Here is a 20,932-nt window from a genome sequence, read left to right on the forward strand (position 1 = left end):
TACTCACGGCACCACTGGCCATCACAACACCTCTGGTATTGCTGGCACTACCGGCACTACCGGTCAACACGGTACCACTGGCGCAGGCGCAGTCGGCGGTGCTGGTGCCTACGGCACCCCCGGCCCTGCTCCCAACACGGCCGGGCCTCACAAGTCCGATGCATTGAACAAGCTTGACCCACGCGTCGACAGCGACCTCGACGGCAGCAAGACTGTCGGCGGCAACAACACGTACGCCCGCTCCTAAATACGCCAGTAATGTGGACGAATCAAAGGAACAACTTGCTGACATTGGACGGCTTTCTGAAGCACCGGTAGCTATGGGAAGGATCCTACGGACGCCGCGCAGGTCCCCCCGTCTGTTTTGCAGAAACACATTGGTGAACCAACCGTCCACCACGATGATGCCTCGCACGACCGCGAACGCCGCCACAGCGTTGCTAACCGCGAAACGCATAGCGGTCTATAATGACGCGCAATTATGAATAGCGATGATTTGTTATGAATCTATTTTTAATTTAGCTTCACAACTCTTATGTACTGCGAATTGAATACTGCTAGTTCTGTAAATCCGTTGAACATTGCACAGACAGAATGTTTTAGTGAACCTCTTAATCATGATCATTCATAAAGTGCCTGCCACTTACATCGTTACGCTCACTAAGAAAAAAGGAGAGGGGAAAAGAATGATGCAAATTAGCTGCCTCACGGAGGATGGAAAACAGCCCTGGTTTGCGCCCTTGTTCGGAAGCAACGCTGAAGCTGATCATGGCAGATGTACCAAGGAGGTCTCGCGGTATCTGGCAAACTTCCGCCATCTCTGGCACGCTGTAGGCTGTCAACGGCTGAGTCTAGGATTGTACTGCCGCAGATGAATTTTCCAAAAGTACCAGTACTGTGTTTGATGCAAGTTCCAGCTGCTACCCCGATCAAAGACTTTTCCCAACCTTCAGCCCGGTTCCGGGAAGCCTGACCGTCTTTTTGGAAGCATCCATTGATTGTCCGAGTACACAGCCACTGTAAATCTGGCAAGTGAAACGTGCAGATTGTACCGTTGTCTCGGGTCGGGCCAGCAGAGACAGGCCGTTACCTGAAAGCCCGATAACGTACCGTACGTACCAATACAGATGTTCTTTGAGTGGCTGGCTTTGTGAAGCAGAGTAAGACATCTATAGCTTTTTTTCAATTACAATTGAGACAGTTTATACAGTTTTTCCAAGCACACGATGGACGACATTCATGTTTCAAAGCGGTCGATCTTAAAGTAGGTTGGCTGTTGCGATTGAGATTTGTCTCTCATGTCTCTAAAAGCTAATTACCGGCTTTTTCTTCTAGCACCTTGGGACGCAAACATGCAAATATATGGGAGGACGAGACAGAGGCCGTCTCCTATACCTCGCATGCGCCTGGACATCCCTGCAGTCTATATAGCATCTCGGTGACTGCCGAAAAGGTAATGGGGGGGTTGTTGAAAAGTGATGGATCATATAAAGGATCGGCATGCCAAATTTATTCAGCTCGCTACGGACGATGCAGAATCGGGGTTGATTCATCTGACCAGGCTCCGGCCCTGAGACATAGGGCGCTGCACCCGCACCGCACCCGCACCCCAGATGCCGCAGAGAGACAACGCTATTAATCTGGGGGATATCATTTCACCAAACCTGAAACTTGACTAAAATCTTTTATTAAAGAAGTGTGATCTCTGCTTTTAACTATACCTGATCAGTCTGCGCAGGGTGATCCGCAGATCAAGATTGACAGGGCAGCCTGATTGTACTGACAGAACCTGTTATCACGACTTTGGGGGGTTGGTTTTGAGGTATTCCGGGGGACTGATGACGCCAATCTATTTCATGAGGAACACGGACGAATTGAGCATAATTTTCAGCAAAAAAGTCCAATGTATTAGCTTATTCTAGGCCTCTTAGTTGGCGAATGACAGCTTAGCAGCGCGATCTCTAAGACAGCAAGTTTGTCGTTTGAGTGTACATGCTGATATTGCCCTGTATCGGCTGTTTCTCTTATATGGGTATATCAATATGCATAAGGTGGCAGAATAGCATTTTTCAATGTCAAAGACATAGAAACAGTTCCAACATACAGACACAGACCAAGACTTGCATGGCGGCCGCGTTCCGGCTTTTCTCAATGTCCACCGACGAAAGTCCAGTTGGGTCAAATCGCAAGATAAATCATATTGTTGCCTTAGCACGGGCCATGAATACACAATCAAGAAACTAGATCTCAACGTAACAACCATCGCAGCGAGTCATCGATGATGAAGGAGTTCAAGAGTAACCTAAGCTGAAAACATTTTGACCCTACAAAAATTTAGTCGGAAGGATGCAACCTGAGTATTAGACCCAAGGCCTTTCTAGGCGTTCACTACTATGTAGGCAATCTTCCATTGCTTTTCTTCTTGCTTTTGATAATGCCACTGTTGCAGTTTTGGCCAGTCGTTGGGATACCAATCAAACAAAAGACCACTTCGGTACCTGTCTTGGCGTTTCTGGCCCCTCCCGAAATGCTTCATGTTGAATTTCATAAAAAAAGAGACTATTTAGGGCAGTGATGCAATTGTTGTCAACCCTTCACCCAATGTCTGCTCAGTCCTCCGTTGGTGCCTGTACTTGGCTGCCCCGCAATAGGTAGGCCACAACTCACCTCTGCCAAAGCGCTCACTCACTCACTCGCTCGCTCACTCATCAGCAACACAAGTCGATTACCCCGAAAGCAATTTACTCGCTGCATGTCGCATAGCCGTCGCTTCCAAGGCAGAATGCAAGACACATAATGTCTGCCCCCATCTCCCAGGCCCTATGGGATGCCCGGATACCACTGCTCATCACCCACCCACTAGCGCCCACCACGCCCTTCATCACCAGCATCCCGCGCTTTTCGTATCTCGCGCTGCTGCTGCCGCGCCTGTCCGCATTCTTCAACACGCCCTGCTCCAGCTTCCATTTCGAAGATGTCGTGCTGCGGAATCTCCCCGTGGGACTGCTGGTCGACCTGTACCAGCCGTCGCTGCCGTGGCGGCTGATTGTCAATGACGGCGTGAGCTGGGACATTTCCGACACGTTTCTCAACGCAGCAAAAGAGGTGCGTAGTCGCCCCCTCGGTTCTCGATGGGCTTACAAGGCACAGCTTGCTTATCATTTTAATTAAAAAAAAACAACTCACTCACGTGTACACAGGCAGACTTTATCCGCAACGGCAACGCCAACCAAATCATGAAACTGTCAAAGGACGACACCAGACAGCTCTGGCACGCCGTCATTGATAATGACTTGGCCGCCTTTTCCCGCATCAATAACCGCCTTCTCAACGCCCCCACGGCCCTCAAGCATGTCCCCATGCGCATCTACTTGCCCCTCGCGCCGGGAGGCAGCGCAGGCGGCGACGTCGGAGAGCCGACAGTGGATCAGCAACAGGGCGGCGGCGACGCCTCAGCGGCGGGCGCCTTCAAGATTATCCAGTCTCTTGTGCAGCCACTCGGTGCTGATCGAAGGCCGAGACTTCTGGGTCAGGTGCTGAGGGAAACGATGCCGAAGCTATTCCCGAGCAGCAGGGATCCCGTCATGGCAAATGTTCTTCTACACGGAGTTGCGGTGCCGTTTAATGCCCCGCTGGCGGATCTCATGAGAGAAGCAGCCTATTTTGATGGTTGGCTTAGTTTTGTTGTTGTGGTCCTGTAAAATCTTTTGCAAAGACTTAGGTGGGTGTGTCTTATGTAGAACGCACATGATTTTTCATAGCGAGATGGAGTCTGGGATATACACCGAGTTGCTTTCTACATTTCTATTCCAAAAAAACGACGTATCGTAGTCCGGGTCATGTGAATGTGATGCTTTTCCCCATGAGGCTCCTGTATGCGTCATCCACCGCCTTGCGCTTCTGTGCGCGGACCTGTTCATCTTCATCAAGTTCCTCAATATCTTCGACATCGTCAGGCCCGGGAATCGTCACCATCCATGTACGTATATGCCCATCCAAGTGAGCACTGTAAATCGTCCCCAGTGATTGCGCGCCACCCATGACAGGCCCAAGCGCGCGGCAGCCGCTTCCCCCAGCACCCCTCCAAGCCATGGTCGTGATTCTGTTTCGACCAATTTCAGCGCTGCGCGGACCAACAGGATTTGTCACACCGGGGCTACGTAGGCGCGTTATAACGGTACCGTCACGCATATTCAGCACCAGCATCTCTTGATCATTGGCCCAGACCAAGAAATCTTCAGTGCTGCAGAGTCCTGATGGCGACAAGAGCATGTTTGCAGTTTTTGGGTGCTGATTTTGTATAAATGACCCAAAGCTGGCAAGTGTATTTGCACCAGTATCAGCATCCCAGACTCGAATCTTGCGGTCTAGGCCCGCTGTGACAATGTATCTTCCATCATCTGTCCATTTGATTCCATTGACTGCTTCATCGTGTGCTTGGGACGAGGCCCGAAAATGGGGTTGGCGGCTCCAGTCGGCACCATTCGCAGCTGCAAGAGTAAAGCGATGCACAACGCCGAGCGAGTCTTCCTGATCGAGCTGAGCGACAACGCCGCCTGCGCGCCGGATGTCCCAAATACGTACTTTGCCATCTGCATGGCCGCTAGCCAGGATATGCTCGTGTCGCGGACTCCAAGCTGTACTGAGCACCGGCCCTCCATGTGCCACGAGAGCTTGCACCGCGGCACCCGATTTGAGGTCGACCAGTCGTACATTGGAGTGCTGCGTAGCGCATGCCACGAGCAAATGGTCTGCCACAGGACTTGTTGCGTGTGAGTATATCGTGGCGTTAAGAGGAAACTCGGCCGACAAGGCTGCGCGCGGCGTTGACCACAGCTTCAACGTCTTGTCGAATGAGCTAGAGAGGAACGCTCCCGAGTCGAAGGGATAGAATGCAAGATGAGTGATGCCATGGCTGTGGCCCCTGTTTGCGCTGCTGCGCGCATCTTGTGTCGAGCGTGCTATTGTCAGTGTCGGCCTGAAAGTGTGTAGCATATGAGGACTTGGCGCGCTTTCCAAATCCCATATCTTGAGGGAGCCGTCAGCACCACCAGATATCATGAGGCGCCCGTCAAACTTGTCGACATCAAGGGCACTGACACCGGCACCATGAGCACGGATATTGTGCGCCCTCTCCTCGACAATGGAGGAGGATCTGCCGCTCGAAGGGCGTTGCGAGGTTATCACTTCGCCATTGAAGCGGTGCTGCGGCGCGGGCGCAAAGGTGCGAACAAGGTCGCTGGCAAGCGTGCGCGCGAAATCCTGCGGCAGGAGATCGCCAGTCTCACGCGCAAAGAGACGAGTCTGCATTCATCTGATTCGTACGACAGCGATGGCTGTCGAATTTTTGATGATTCTTCTAGATTGGAATGAGATGAGATGAGAAGAGCAAGCGTTAGTAGGTATGTAGTTACCAAGATGCGACCAAAGAGCGCCGAATACAGTGGGTCTGGCTGTCATTAGTAGGGAACGCCGCAATTCCTTTACTGAAAACTTGCCGATTCCAACAGCAACCATGCATCGACGCTCGCGGCACAGAAGATAGGTGAAATGCCTTGAACTCAATCGCAAACATTACTCGTTTTCTACAAAGTCCACTAGGTCGCTGAGCCCGAGGCGAGTGATAGCTATGGCGTCGGAGGACGAGCCTCTGAGTCGCCAGCAAACTCCAGATTTCGACTCGTCTGCCCAATCGCCTGGCATCGACGCACTAGATGACTTACACCAAGCCGAAGCAAACCGCAGCAAGCGTCGGGTTGCCACGGTCTATGATGCAGTTGCTGGTAATTTATTCTAGAAACTACCGCCCGCGAAAGTCGATGCTGACGCTACTCAGGCAGGCTCTCTCACCTCAAAGGCGCCCTGAGCAAAGGCGAGGACGACGACAAACCTGCTCCTACTACCAAGTACTCTCTTCACGAGACAAATTATGGGCCAGACGAGGTGCTCTTTCGACGCAAAGACGCTCCCACGCGCTACGCTGAGCACGATGTGTACTACGCGCACGAGAGGGACCTCCCGCGTGGCGGCCGCGGCGTTTTGCCGGAGAGCGATCTGCTCAAGGCCGTCCACGACTACTCGGGGCTTTTCTACGGGCGCATGCGACGTCGGGGCAATCCTGCAGCGCAGAGCTACAACGTCGACGAGGCCAGCATGGATGAGACAGCTCTGCTCGCGTTTGGCATCCTGCTCGAGGAAGCTGGCCGCGACGTCCTGGGCAAGAGGGGCGATATGGTGTTCACAGAGGGTGTCGAGCCTGAAGATGAGGTCGAGGACGCCGCAAACCGCAGAAACAAGCAAATACTACCTGATACTGTCGGACAGCTGGACGGTATCCCACGTCAATCTCAGGTGAAGAGGAGGACCAAGAGACGCAGAGTCGGCAAGCCGAAACAGGCCGAGCCTTGAAAGCGACCCATCACATACGTTCCTCGTGCCTTTACTCGCACCCATTGAGCTCAGTGCAGTACGCGGTACAGGTATAATGCATATGCGACTCCGGGCTCACCGCCTGTGCCCGCCGAAAGCCGGCTGACAAACGACATTGGTGTCTTGGCCGCGTTTTACCCCACGAAACACGGCTTGACAGTTGTTGCCGATGTCGCCTAGTCTCGGAAGATCTTCCCAAAGATCTTGCCTCTTATAACAACCTTGTGATGAAACAGACCTCTCGCAGGCAAACGGCACTGCTGTATTGTGATTGCATGCTCGGGGCCCTTTGAGTCTTGGCCAGTGCGCATGTCGCGGCAGAAGCCCCTCGCCCCTCATCTTTACGTGCTACGTGGGTTCATGCTTGTGTCTCACCACATTCTATGCTTACGATGTCTGCATACGCAGACCTGGGGCATCTTATTGAATGTGGGAAATCGGAGCTGGAGCGGTATGAATGCCTCTGTTATCTGCCTCACAGCAGCCAATCCACGCCGACTACTGGTACTACTTTATTTTGCAACATTTGTTTGGCAAGAAAAGCCCGTACCCACATGTCGTGCAGCCTCACATCAAGATTTCCGATGCCATGAGGTGCACATCGTATCGGTTGGTGCATTGCAGTGCCAGGCCAGTGCTCTGCAGCGTGCATCCGAGTGGCCCACCTATCTCACATGCCAATGCAGCGTCTCGGCAGGACTTCGATCATATAGTATATAGGTACATGAAACTTGGACCGCCATCAGCGCCTATGCGGAGAGCGACTGTTATGAGTTGCTGAAAGAAGGGCAAACGAATGAAGGTATGGAAGCAAGGCAACTGCAGAAGAGAAAATTGTTTGATGACTCAAGACACACCATTCAGTCTCATGCAACATCTCACTTGTGTCAATTATGTAAACTTCGACGGGTAGGGCCTTGCGTGGACTATGAAAGTGTAGCCGAATGACGAGCATCAAATATTCACGAAGATGAAAGCTCTTTCTTCATCAACCATAAAATTGAAAATTGAACCATAAAATTTGCACACATCAGAACTTTTACAGAATTATGATGAAAGTTGCTTACTCAAATGAGCTCTCGAGGTATAAGTCGCAGATCAACCTGGCTGGAACCTTGCTTGCCATGGTGTGTCCGTCAAACGAACGATTACTCGTTGTCATGTTGACAATGGCCAACAAACTCGAGTGACTTCTCAACAATCAGGGAAATGATGACCGGGAATGATGCCGTTTGTTCAGTGAACAGTGTTCTGCCCCTCGGACATGCCGAACGAGGCGCATTCTGCCACAACCACAGGACCAGGTGGAAATTCACCCAGTGGCACAACTCAAGACGATCATGACTCCATAGATGCAACCAAGTTGTACAAAATAATGGATATCCATTATTTCGTCTGTATCAGCTTGATTGGATGACGATACCGGGAGGTGTGGCGATTGCTGTGACTGCAGCCACCACATGTGCATCGTTCTTTTCTGATTCATTCCTGATACGCAGCTAATATTGACCAACCAATAATGACCGGGCCGAACTGGCCTTTTATTCCACACACATCTGTGTCGGAATTTAAAAGAGACGCCACAGGGCTTTCCACGCCACAAACAAAGCAGCAGCGGAGGGGGGGAGGCGTCTGCCAAGCAGATTAGGGCAAGCCAAGGGGAAAACAATCTACAGAAACTTCGGATGAACGTAACGGAAGGGGCGTGTGAGAACAAAGAGGCATCACTGCGAGATTGACAAGTGCCTACGAAGTAGGAGGTGCTGCGGCCGCCATTGTATTGCACCCCGGTTCACAACAATGCCCAAAAAGTTTGTGTGGCTTTTTTGGTGGCCGCCATCCGGCCATTTACGCCGCCAGGGCTGTTTCTCGGCCAGGGTCGACCAACCTGGCAACCGGCCAGCCTGCGTCGATAATCGTGTGGCCAACCAACTGTTGCTGTCATCTTGATGGAATCTGCACTTGAGCTCATGTATCCGTACCGCACGGACTTTCTTCAAGGCCTTGCGACATGACCTGCAAGTTCTCTCTTTGTCACCTCTTGTCACCTCGAGCCGACCAGGATATTCAGCATGGTTCGTGCCGTTGCCAGTGCTTTATCAAGGTCATGGGTGGCAGCACTTTACAAGCCAAGTAATTAGCTTTTACCATGTCTCTATTTAAGATGGTCGGAGATTCATCTCTTGCATGGTGCTGTCGGCGTGTCCGTTGCCCTTGCAGATGTGAGTCTACCGGTGCAGTATTCGCTCGCCGCCCGCCTCGACAACCAGGGTGGAAAGAGGGGTAGCCGTGGACCACGATGCATGCGGGCGTTCAAATTATGCGGCGTGTGGGCGAGAAGAAATGCAAGGCGCAGGAGTCAGGGGAAGACCAATACAGCTTGACTCTGTTGGAACTTGGGCGTAAGCGACTGGCTGGGATGTTTGCTTTGTTGGTCTGGCGTACCGATACATCCAGCCATCTGGGGATATGGTTCGGTCTTATTGGTCGGGGGCAGAAGGAGAAAGAAACAGTCAGTAGTGCGCTTATTAGCGATATCCAGTCCCCACGCCCTGGTCTGATATCGTACATATGACTAATGTCATGTGCCTTCATCGAGAGGTCCGCCAATGCGACGACTTGCCGCACGATCGTTCGGCGATGTACGGAGTATCCCGTAATATGGGACTCTCAATCCGTCTTTTTCAACCAGGCACCTTGCGTGCGCTTCGTAGACTGCGAGGTATAGGTCTCGAGTCACGTAGCTTTGCACACTTGTTAATCGGTGTTCCGTAGTGAGACTCTTGCACAACGCCTTTCCGCACGTAAAACGTGCTCTCGCTTCCTTTCCTCTTTTCTTCCGTGCACTGTCGAACCCTCTGCTCTTTTGTCTCGCACCTTTTACCATGAATGGGCACGCACCATGGCGCGGCTTGGCACCCGCCTGGCATGCATGCATGCATGTCGTGCTGAAGACTGGCGACGTGGCCGTTGCCAATATGCTCATTGTAACGCCAAGCTGCAGGCCAGACCTGAGACCTGGTCATCTTCTTGCTATCAGCTGAAAACCAGCCAAATGATGTGAGCAAGGGCGCAGATATCGGCCTTGCGATGCATAGTCGCATCCACGCTTGCAAACCAAGACCTCGCGGCCTTGCAATGAGCTGGGGCGGCGATATCTGCTAGATGTTAGTTAGCCCTTTAATAATGCGCCGCCCAGTACGTGCGTGCTTGATAGAGGCTGATATGTGCTCTAATTCATCAACGTAGATGTCATTGCGAAGTCGCTGACGTCGTTTACTTTCTTCTTGAGGATCAGGCGCCAAACAGATACGCAAAGAGGAGGAAATCGCCCGTTGGGTTGCTGATGACGCCGCAGCATCCGTATTTTCAACGTCATCTCAGTGGTGAGCAACGAGAGAACACACGAGGCAATATCACTTTTTCCAAATGTGACAGAACCATTGTGTGGAAACCGCCACCCCGCGGCCGGAGCAAGGATGTGGTATCCTTGCCTGTAGTAAATGTTGCGCCCACCTCCTGCCAAATGAGTTTTCGTCAGTTCGGTTCAAACGCGCATTGCAAGTGTCAAAATCAAGATTTGGTTTCGTTCTGAGAAAAATCCCAACCTCACAGCCAGCTTTGATCTCTGGGGAAGCTTCTGGTCGTTCAGCTCTGATTCGCCGTTTCGTTATACGAGCTCTGGAGGGTCTGCATCGTCCAAGACATTAAGCTCGCTTCTGGAATGGCAATGTCTGGAGTATGGGGAATCTTTGCCTTTGGCCTTTTGCAGGGCCAAGACCAAGCTACGAATCTGATAATGCTGCGTTGCGCCTGCCACTGCTTGCCTCTCTAGACACATAGAATTGACTTGCGTACGGAGTCAATCTCCGCAAACAGCATGATCTCTATCAGCTGTTGCGCTCTATTTGTCCCCAGCGTCATGCATTGCTTTTTTTAGGGGAGGGGGGCTGGCTTGCATTTACTGCATCGTGCGTCTAGATCTACCGGATATGGCTTTCCGGGCGATCGCGAATTGCTTCACCAGGTTAGCGCTGTCGTAGTGCCGGCGACTGGCAAATGGTGAATGTAACTCTGATTGGCATTGTGGTGATGCTCTGGCCATTGAAACTTCACCGTCAAGCCAGTATACAGTGTAATCAGGCGTGTCAACGTGCATTGGCCTAACCCCTACCCTGCGCCAGGTTTTGCAACCATCTTCTAGATCTGAACCCGCTGCACTTTCAGCAATCGCCAGCTGTTGTTACCTTGACATTGGCAAGACAAAAGATTCGGCCGTTATAAAGGGAAATGAGGCATATAAGACAGCGTTGTGTCATATAAGCCATATCGTCCCGGCTGTCTGATGTTATTCGCTGGTCAGCACAGTACTGATATCCTGCGCGTTGAGGTGTCCGTCGAGGTTTCAGCAGCACCGCAAGCGACAGACATTCGTCGCCCCCTTTCCGAGTACTATTCGGCAACAAAGGGCAATCTAGGCTTATCGAGCAGACTTTGTTCCCGCTATTGCATCGTGGCTTTACAGGATCAACCTTCAAGGTAGCTCGGTTGGCACTATTCACTATGCAGACCGCCAGGTCGGGGGCCACATCGCGGTTCGCACCCTTGAATATTGCAGCGGCATCACTGCACAGCCTCCGTCTCAAAAGATTGTACACTCAGGAAGTTCACATATCAGTGTAGCGAAAAGATCAAATCGTCGACAGCGTTGGCCTCGGGTTCACTTGCATTGATCAACTTGCTCATCTACCGAGAAGCAAAGTCTTTTTGAATTGACGGCTCGAGCCCGGTCAATGCACTCAAATGCTATGCCACCGCCGCGCATGAGAGGAACTCATAGAAAAATGCATATGTTTTAGCGTTATTATGGAGCATAGCGAGGCGGTACCGCAGTTCTGGACACGCCGACAAGGGGGCTGGAGATTATGGCAGGTACTCATTGGCGCAGCCAAGTCGGAAATGTTTGTACTGGTGGGACTCGGCAGATCTTTGGGAGCCAGCAAGTGTCGAGAAGTGACGAGAGCGTCATTCTATGCAGCAGGAGCCCCAGCCACGCCGGTGGTCTTGAGAGACACGGCGGGCTCGGATGCAAAGATTGAGGTGGCTAAGTCGCGGCAATGCAGAGAGCAGCCGATACAGGAATGTGCTTGTGCGTTGTTGAAGTCTTTGGTGTATGGTGATGCAGGCTGGATTTTCTCCGAGAGCTCCGGTGTTAAGTTACGGATTGCTACTAGATTTTGGCATGAGTAATGGCACTGGAGTCGAGAAGCGGAACAAATGGTCAAAAAATAGGACCTACGAATATTCGATGTGGTCTTCCGTTCCCGCACGTCCATTATCCTTGCTCCAGAAGGCTGCGGCGCTCTCCGATGTGAGAACCCTCGTACCGAGCTATGTCTAGGGTCTAGCGGCAGACTGCATTGGTCCCGAAGCTGTGGTAACCGCCCCAGTGAAACAGTCGTCCAGTGGTAATATACTATTATTCTTTTGATGAGTACCAGTAGGTTGGGCCGCAGCCTCCTCATGACTGATTAGGAACAGAGGCGAGATCTTAACCCAGGGTGGGGGGTTAAACAGGGCTCCTGGTCACCCGGTGAGTAACTATTCGAGCAGCGTTATTGTTAGTTTAGGCGAGTCATCGGGACTGGGCAAAGTAACATGTCGCAAACACGTCATGGTGTGGTGGGCAAGACATCGCGTGTACGGTGTGACTGCCCAGGGCGGGCGAAACACGTTGAAAAGTGTCGTGGGCACCGCCGCACCGAGCACTTGGCGCGCTAATAAATGATAAATAGAACATCAGTCCGTGTGGCGGCCCTGGTGGAGATGGTTATACAGCAGGGAATTGATGGCACTGGCGTCAGGACTCATTGCAGCCGAGCGTGTTCCATTGTCGAAACTTTGTTCGAGAAATCGACGGCGATGCCGGGGAAGACGCTGCCGGCGAGGGGCATGTTACATTTGCCAGAAAAGCATTGGCAGCCTCGTCCCTGGCCCCCCCCCTTCTCCAAAACGCCCAAGAATCAAGACAATCGCCCAGGACTCCAGTCGCAACGGAACGGGGACGCGATTGGGCAGGAAATCCCGGCCAAAGCCACCGATGCAACGCTGGTGAACTCCCTAATTTGCCAGGCAATGCAATCTTGATGGAGCTTGAAAGGGCAGCCACTTGATTTGTTAGTGATGGTTTTAGAGTTTGAAAACTGCGAGCAGCGATCGTTTACAGCACCGCGTTTCATGACATCGGAAGCGACGATGTGCGCTGTAATCCGTATGTGCAGCGGCATGCAGCAAATCCATGTGGCGGAAACGGTTGCCGATCAAATGATCAACCAAGCGTGTGAGTGGCCAAGTAGGACAATGCTATAACTAGCAAAGTAGAAAGGTGGAAAATTCGATTTTCATTAATAATAGATGAATCTTGTCAGAATGGCTCTTCTGATTTCTTGGAGAAATCGTTCGATTTATCGCGTTTCATATGTGAATAGTTATTGCCATCTTCGCAGTAGAGAACGGCTACTGCCTCTGTCGCGTCATTCCCCTGCTGAGCTTGGCTATCTCTGAGCCGACGAGGCGTCCAGGTTGCGTTCCTGTTTCCTCGTGTGGGGAGTTGAAGAGCTGAGCGATAAGTACTGGGTGAATGAGAGGCACGACCCCTATTCTGAGGAGACAACAGAGTATGTCTTGCCGCCGTATCTATTTTGGTCCATGGTTAGGATGAGGATGAGCAGGCTGGAATGGCAGCTCCGAATAGATGGCAGCGGCGGCGTGGGCGGTGTCAAGTGAGCGAAGGGGCTTTTCAGCTATTTAGTTAGTTAGTTAGCTAGTCATCAGTCAGGTTCTCGGTCATTTGCATAAACTGGCAGACGGGACAAGAAAGCTAGAAGGCTGGCTGGTTGGCCGGCGAGAGGCGAAGGAGCGACCGGGCTGATTTCGGTGATTTCGAGCCAGCCAGAGTGCCCGCCAGCTCGTCGTAGCGCTACGACCCAGAGAACTCCACGGTGGGCTTTCTGTATTAATGATGACACCCACCATTTTGCCTCTCGCCTCGCTCCGGTCCGCAGCGGGCTGCCCTAACTGGGGGAGGAGGGATGTGCGCCACTGGGCACTAGCGATAAGCTGGGGAGAGAGAAGAGGACCTGCAGCAGCCTAATAAACTTGCGGCTGGTGCAGCTGGTCAGGCTTGCAAGGGCACAGGCAGAGGCCAGGAGAGGCGTGATAAGAGGCAACGACAATGGGAGACAGCTTTGGGGGCGCGGCACTGGACTGCACATGGGTGGATTCGAAAGCAGGTTAGTCGGGAGTCTGTGAGAGGATGATGCTGATCAAAGCAAGGGACACGATGTTATGGGTTAGGGCGGCATAATTGGTGCAAGAAAACGGAAGGATTTGCGAGGGTAACGTGGAGGGCTTGCATTGCGACTGTTGGGCATGGCTGGTGATGGGTTGGTGATGGGTCGTGACGAGTGGTGATGCGAGCGTTTGTACCTGAATGGTACCTGCCAGCGCTGTTAGTAATACGAAATTTGTACTGCTAAATTCACCGACGCGCTGCAGGAGATGTTGGGTGATGAATCATAATAAGTGCTCCTGCAACGTGAGGCAGCAGGGCTAGTTGAAAACGTCTGTGCCAACTACTCGCCTATTAGCTGCCATGGGTTTCCTTTGCGGCGGAGGCGAACAGATGGTGACAGATACGGGCATGTCTTCTAATCATAGTCTGTTCGGTCAATGATGACCTTGGTCTGCGATTGCCGGCAGCCTTGCGAGGTGGCCGAAGAGGCTACTTACATACCTAGGTAGGTATGTACCTACTACATAGGTATATAGACAAACTGTAAGTATCGATGCATGTAAATGAATAGGTGATCACTAAAACTCACTGGGAACTGGGCGGCGAAAGGCCAAAAGTACGGCAATAATCTGAGTAACAAATTAGTAGAGCACAAGCTGGCCGAAAAATAAACGAAAATACGAGACGAGAAATCCAGCTCGTAACTGAAATGTGTACCAAGAAAAAAAAAAAGTAAACAGAGCAGGTAATCTTGTGGATGCCGAAATGAACGGAGTCAAACACCAAACGGAGACAAGCACCAAACGGGGACCAGGGCCGAAGGTGACGACACGCAGTGGTGGAAAATCCAGTAGCGCCGCGCAGAATTGTCGTGAAGAGATGAGTATGGGGAAGCAAGTCACTGCCGAGATTGAATGTATTATGGGTTTCTCGCGAATGTTTGCGACTGGGCGATGGGGTCATTGACTGTGCCTTTCATCCTTTGCATGCAGGCAGCGGGACACTTGCCAGAGATTACCTTGCACTGCATAATTTTGCCTGTCTATAGGTAGGTAATAGATATCAAGGTAGCATGCTACCTGGCAGCTGGCAGCTGGCAACCCCCCAATGGACTCTGTTTGCAGGACAACACCATGGTAAACAAGACCTACACAAAAAAACTTCACATCGTCAGCTTCACTTTGTCCTCACACACGTCACTTTGCTTGGGCCCCCATCGCCCCGACTATCCGCGTCGGGCCCTAGTATCCTCGGGATGCGGTTGGCAGGCCCTGTTTTACCCTCTAGGCAATAGTTAGCAGTCGAACCACCAGTACTCTGGAGCCTGCACTGGTAGCTCGCTGCCTGTACCTTACCTCTAACCTGTCCCGCACCACCCAGACTACCCAGAGTGAGCACCACTTGACCTCATAACAATGACGGAACTTGCCAACTAACCTACTTCGTACGCTGCTAGCTCGCCCCTCACCTCCCTCCTTACGAATACAAGCTACCCCATCTGCCCATTCTTGACCATCGACTCATTACAGCTACCAACCGTGCCCATGCATACCGACTTGGCCACGCAGCAAGGCCCATGCATCATGACCCCCCTTGCCGTCCTCTGCCAGACATCCTTGCCCGGCCTGGCAACTGGCTCCTTAGCTCGTCCCGCACCGCGACCAGAAGAAAAAAAAACAAGACAGAACGAGACAGAAAAGTACCAGTACAGCTCAAGTGGACATTAAGAGCTGGCGCTGGCCCACAACATGGAGGAGCTCGTACCCGCAGCCTTGGTCCTGGACTCCATGCTTGCTTGGGTATTTGGTCGATACAGCCAGCAGCTTACCGTCTTTTCTCGCTGCTGCCACGAGCCACCGCAGAATACCGATTGACCGAGTATCCGTACCGAGTCTCGGTACTATTTAGACACCGCGTTATTATTACGTTGAGCATTATTGCCCGCTTGCCCCATTGTACTTTGTACTTTTGTACATTGTATCGTGCAGCCCAGTTGCGCAGCTCCTTTCCGCCCACCCAGCACAACACACCCGCAACCACCATTTTCAGCCACGCACGGCATTGCATTGTACATGCATCTCACACAGCTGCTGCTCGCTTCTTCCAGCTAACTAGGTAGTTGGCCTGCAGACCTACCCGTTTGCCCGTCTGCTGTCCCATATCGCTCGTGCCGCCCGCTCATCACAGATCTGCTGCCCTGGTCTTTGCTTTTCGACCCCATCAGCCTTTCTCTGGCCTTGCACGCCTCCGCCAGTTCTATTTACCTACGTAGGTATCTAGATACCTATTTACCTACGTCGGTACATGAACGACCTAGGTTGCTAGGTACGTACCTACTAGCTGGTACTGATAGCTCTGCTTGGCCACCGTCGTCTTCCCTCCGCTGTCGCCGGCCGTCTCTGGCCTCACCTCCTTCTCGATCCTCTTACCCTTTCCCCCCTCCTCACCCCCCCTCGGCCCTGCTCTCTCTTGCATATTCATGCCCAACACACCCGCTGGCCCTGCAGCCCATCTATACGCCGCCATTGCTGCCACCATACAAGTACTGCCGCCCTCTGCTCCGTCCCTGCGGCCGTTGGCGCAAACACCCGTACGCCGCATCGCAGCCTCTGGCGCGCCGCCTGTTGCCATACACGGCCCATCACTCGCCCACCTCAACCCGACCCGACACTATCCCTGTCCTCCCCAGCGTGCGACGGCTCCTGCTCTTCAGCCCGCAAAAGGCAAGCTTTGTTTGGCCCTGTCTCTCCGCGACACGCCCCACACGCCGCCGCTCTGCTTTGCGCTTCTTGTTCTTCTCGACCTTCAACTCCAACCACGAGCGCCTCGTTTCTTGCTCTGTCTGGTTTCCTCTTCCGTCTCGGGCGATTCACCGCTTCTAGCGTCGTCTTCGCCTTCACCCTACCCCCATCTTCCTGCGTCCTCTTGCTGCGCTTCCCGTCGCCCCGTCCCAGTTCTTCACTGAACTGGTCTACTTCGTCGTTTCCCTGCCGTGTCACTTTCAAATCATTGTACTACATACGCTACTTTTTGCTCCTGTTAGCAGAGCCTTTACTTGTCTGGTCACTGACAGCGTCCCAAGCCACGTCGTTGCCCAACCCCATGTCGGCCAGCCAGGCTGCGAGACCACACCTTTGAGCAGCCTTCTCCAAGTTCCAATAGACTCCCCAAGGCCGCGATATCGCGACACCCGCCTTGGTTCTTCTCTTCGTGTCGTCTCGGCTCTTGTCCATGGCTCCCTGCCTCGCCTGGTCCTAGCTTTGCCACTCGACTCACCCACGGCTATGAGCCTGTGTGTCTCTGGCCCTGTCTACAATACACAAAGATGGATCTAGCTCCCATTGATAGCAAACGGGCTCGTCTGTCCTCGTGGTCTAGTACCACCTCACAGCAGCCAACCACATTACCGCACCCGCACTCCACGGCTCATTTGCCTCCCCCCTCCCATCCTCAGCATCCCTCTTCTGCTGCTCCCGGATATCAAAACTACCAGCCCCGGCACTCCGACATCTCTCCCAGTCATCCTCCAACCTCTGGGCATGGCCTTCTGCACCATCCTGACGTCGACCGTCGCCATCACGACCAAGAGGCTCTCGCTCCCATGCACGACCACTATCGACATCCGCAGTCTCAGCCGCAGCAGCCACCTCCTCACTCACCGGCGCAGACGCACTACCCATCCTATTCCTCGCGAGATTCCTTGATAAAGCGAGAAGGCCCTGAAGACATTCGTCGCCCGACATCGGGCAGTCATGGTCTCGACACTGGCCATGGATCTGCTTCGCATCACTCCGTCCCTCCCCCGCATGCCCATGCCTATTCTTCCGAGCCTCAGCGCCATGTCAACTACGAACCTGCTCCGCAGCTTCCTCCAACACCATCGCCGTATCGCCACCACGCCGGCCCTTCGTCATCCATGCAACCCCATCAAGCTTACGAGAGCCAAAGCCAACCCGGCTACACATCTTCAGGGGATCAGCCCATGTATGGTAGTGGAATGTACTCAGCCTCCGGTGTCATCCCAGTAAAGAAGAAGAATACGAGAGCTTCTCAGGTATCTCATTATCACTCTTTTCCAATGTGTCCTTGTACGCTAAACTGTCAACTAGGCTTGCGACTCATGCCGTCAACTGAAAGCGAAATGCGACGAACTAAGACCATGTAAAACATGCAAGGACAGAGGCACTGAGTGCAAATATCGCGACCCGCCGCCCAAAGTGTCAGTCCGGCTAAGCCTGGTGTTAAACATTGTCTAGTGCTAACTGTCCAATTGCAGCGCTGACAAAACCCAATCGGATATTCTTGATGGTATCGCCTCTATGCAAAGTCAGCTTTCCACACTTGTTGAGCATTTCGCTCGCATGGACGAACGCATTTCCAAAATCGAGTCAGTCGCCCTCAAATCTGATCCTACTCTCAAAGTAAATCCGGTGATCGAGAATCATTGCAAAACTGAGAGTACACCACTCACTGGAGACGAAATGGCCATCTACTCATCGCAAGACGCAATCGTGGCTGGTCCCGACCAAACCATTTTGCCCGAAGACGAAGTCGAAACCGAGCCCGGCCCCCCGCCCCCTGTCGGCGAGCCTGCCATTCCCTTACACCATACCACACTGGCCGGTCTTTTGTTGAATTGGCCCTCCATCCGAGAGATGACAAAGCATCACGTTGAGCGGGAAGGTGTAGGCTATGTGGGGGAGTACCCCATCAGTCAGGAACAAAATCGAGGTTTGCTGATTTTATACGGGCGTGGTGAGGATAACAGAATGTCACGGAAGCAGCGCGAACGGGAACATGACCAGCAAAGCGTTGACACGCCTGACGATTCATCCGACTCCCCGTCACCCTCCACAGTGACCGAAGCGGCAGACTGGGGGAATCTAGGTGGCTTGAGCCCATATGACCACGTCGATTATAGAAGCGGTGTTCTCGGTCCCGATGGCCTTCCTGACTTTTCCGAGGGTACAGTATTGCGATATGTTGAGTCCTTCAAGGAAAACATTCTCAATATGCATCCCATCGTACAACCTCAGATACTCGATCAATGGGTGCGCCAATTCCTCGACTCTTTCCCGTTACCAAGCAACAAGTTAAGCACCAAGGCTAGCACAGCTTGGGCCGTAAGCAGTTCGATGGAGCCCCCTGGTTCAAAGCGTAAGAGGACATCACCAGCGCCTCCCGACAATATGGACACATCGTCGGCGGCATCACCCACCCAGAGAATGAGTCGACCGAGTCGGACGATACATACAGCACTCATCCTAGCTGTGTTGGCACTTGGAAAGGTCTGCTTGCACCGTGATTATGTGCCCGACGCCCTTCACGTGGGTGATCCGATGCCTCACGGAAGATTTCATCTGAATGGCATTCCTCAATCGCCTAAGGGCTCGCCGCCTGGTGATGCGTCGCAGTCGCAGCCATCGAGCTCAGCGTCCCCTCGTGATCAGGATCGTCCATACCAACATGGTCGGCGTTCGTCTCTGGCAGGCAATACCCGTCCCGGCCTACTCAAGAAAAATTACGAGAATATACCTGGCTTGGAGTACTTTGCTTTTGCAACCGACATTCTTGGAAACCACATCGGCTCCTACAATAACATGAAAAACGTCTATGCAGACATCTTTGCTGGACTCTACCAAGGTCAGCTCGGAAGGCCTTTGGAGAGCTTTTCGTTCATCAACATGGCAAGCCACAAGCTCCAAGTTATCATGCGGCCTAGTTTGGAGAAGCTCAAGAAGTTCAAAACCACGCGCGCATTTATCAAAGATACAAAGTACAACCAGCTTTCGTTGGCATTCTGGACCTGTCTGCAGTTGGAGAGTGATTTGCTTGCGGAACTTCCTCTCCCGCCTTCAGGCCTTTTGTCCTATGAAAACGACATCCCGCATCCAAACATGAGCCTGCTAGAGGGCTTCCCCAAGCCTGTTCTCGACAGCTATCTCGGCCAACTTTACCTACGGACGCATCTCAACAGCATTCATCGCATGTTCTACGCGCCGGAAGACCCGGCCAAGGGGGGTCGATTGGATTTGCCGTATAGAAGTGTTGATATAGTATTGGATGCGGTTTCAGATATGAAATGGGTGGGGCCAAGTTTCGCCTTCAAGGAAGATGATCCTCCAGCCGGCGATATTTTATCAGCCAGACTTCGTGCCAAGTACTGGGGTGCTCAAGTCCTCACGTTTCGACCTTTTTTGAGGCAAATGTTGCAGTTTTCGTTTGTTAAGAACCATCCGAGCACTGGACAACCGCCCTCATCTGAGTTTCGCGCCGAGGTCGATGCTCCACGCATCGATCCGCAGGCAAGAAACGTACAGGACTTGGATCCCCGAATTCTCGTACTCGCCAAAAAGGCCATCAATGCTCTGGTTGAGAGCACAAGGGCTTTTCATGGGCTTGGAGAGAAACGACCTATTATTACCAGCGTCTTTGGCACCGCGCACGCTCAATGGGGCAACCTACTCGTCTTGTCTGCTGCTTTGAGAGATCCCATCATGGGCGAGTTCGTCGACGAAAAGCTCCTACGCCACTTATTCCAAAAGACGATCGGCTTTTTACGTCAATCCGCCACGGCCACAAGCTCACTGCGCGTCGACATGCATATCCTAGAAGGAATCCAAAAAGATTTATGGGGGATTGAGCCTTTCTGCCCCAACAACATGGGATTTCCAACAACGGCATCGCGCACGTCATCCGATAGCATCGACATGCCGCCGCCGAGAAATACCATTGAAGGGGACGCAACACCGCAAATGCACAACAGCCGCTTGACGCCAGCTCCAGGGTGATGCTCTCTCGTGTGTAATGTGAACATGGCCGACACTGCTTGCACCGACGACAGCAAGATGACGATATTCCTTTTTCTTTATTTACTCTGGCTTTGTTATCATGAGCCACGTGCTACTCGACTCTTCTTTCTCCCTTCTTTCTTCTTTTGTGCACCATGGCGAGCGACAGTTTTGCATGGCGAGCATTTTTACCTTCTTCAACACTTTTTTTTCTCCCGTATATCCTACATACCTCAAAGCCTGTCTGCGTCTTTTCTCTTCTCATCTTTCTCCTGTTTACATACATATTTCTAAATGTCGTGCCAATTTTCCTCGACAGGCTTGAGTACCATTTTATAGCATTTACAGGCTTGGCTCATTATTCCCTTTGCTGTACTATTCTATCTTCATTTTCCTTCTACTTTTATACGTCTATTGT

The 20,932-nt window shown here is 52.4% G+C and overlaps 5 protein-coding genes across 5 annotated transcripts in view; 4 read left to right on the forward strand and 1 right to left on the reverse strand.

The window, feature by feature from the left end:
- Positions 1-1,774, forward strand: part of BBA_08187 (cell surface protein, putative) — a gene marked incomplete at both ends in the record, with an annotated part of 3,035 nt that extends 1,261 nt beyond the window's left edge. The window contains 6 exons of the mRNA XM_008603284.1: positions 87-231; positions 701-796; positions 1,128-1,160; positions 1,211-1,264; positions 1,336-1,453; positions 1,730-1,774. Of these exons, the coding sequence (XP_008601506.1) occupies positions 87-231; positions 701-796; positions 1,128-1,160; positions 1,211-1,264; positions 1,336-1,453; positions 1,730-1,774 (491 nt within the window). The remainder of the gene's footprint in view (positions 1-86; positions 232-700; positions 797-1,127; positions 1,161-1,210; positions 1,265-1,335; positions 1,454-1,729) is intronic.
- Positions 1,775-2,796: 1,022 nt separating this feature from the next.
- On the forward strand, positions 2,797-3,701 carry BBA_08188 (autophagy protein 5; the record flags this gene model as incomplete). The annotated part of the gene is made up of 2 exons (XM_008603285.1): positions 2,797-3,105; positions 3,201-3,701. The coding sequence occupies 2 exons, from the start codon at positions 2,797-2,799 to the stop codon at positions 3,699-3,701; spliced, it is 810 nt and encodes a 269-aa protein (XP_008601507.1).
- Positions 3,702-3,837: 136 nt separating this feature from the next.
- BBA_08189 (WD domain-containing protein) lies at positions 3,838-5,310 on the reverse strand (the record flags this gene model as incomplete). The annotated part of the gene is made up of 1 exon (XM_008603286.1): positions 3,838-5,310. One exon carries the CDS (start codon positions 5,308-5,310, stop codon positions 3,838-3,840), a length of 1,473 nt encoding a protein of 490 aa, XP_008601508.1.
- Positions 5,311-5,418: 108 nt separating this feature from the next.
- On the forward strand, positions 5,419-6,408 carry BBA_08190 (uncharacterized protein; the record flags this gene model as incomplete). Its single annotated transcript, XM_008603287.1, has 3 exons — positions 5,419-5,447; positions 5,602-5,783; positions 5,837-6,408. 3 exons carry the CDS (start codon positions 5,419-5,421, stop codon positions 6,406-6,408), a joined length of 783 nt encoding a protein of 260 aa, XP_008601509.1.
- Positions 6,409-17,048: 10,640 nt separating this feature from the next.
- Positions 17,049-20,514, forward strand: BBA_08191 (C6 zinc finger domain-containing protein; the record flags this gene model as incomplete). Its single annotated transcript, XM_008603288.1, has 3 exons — positions 17,049-17,777; positions 17,833-17,942; positions 18,000-20,514. The coding sequence occupies 3 exons, from the start codon at positions 17,049-17,051 to the stop codon at positions 20,512-20,514; spliced, it is 3,354 nt and encodes a 1,117-aa protein (XP_008601510.1).
- Positions 20,515-20,932: the final 418 nt, after the last annotated feature.

The sequence above is a fragment of the Beauveria bassiana genome, assembly GCF_000280675.1.
Source record: "Beauveria bassiana ARSEF 2860 unplaced genomic scaffold BBA_S00032, whole genome shotgun sequence".
NCBI lineage: Eukaryota > Fungi > Ascomycota > Sordariomycetes > Hypocreales > Cordycipitaceae > Beauveria > Beauveria bassiana.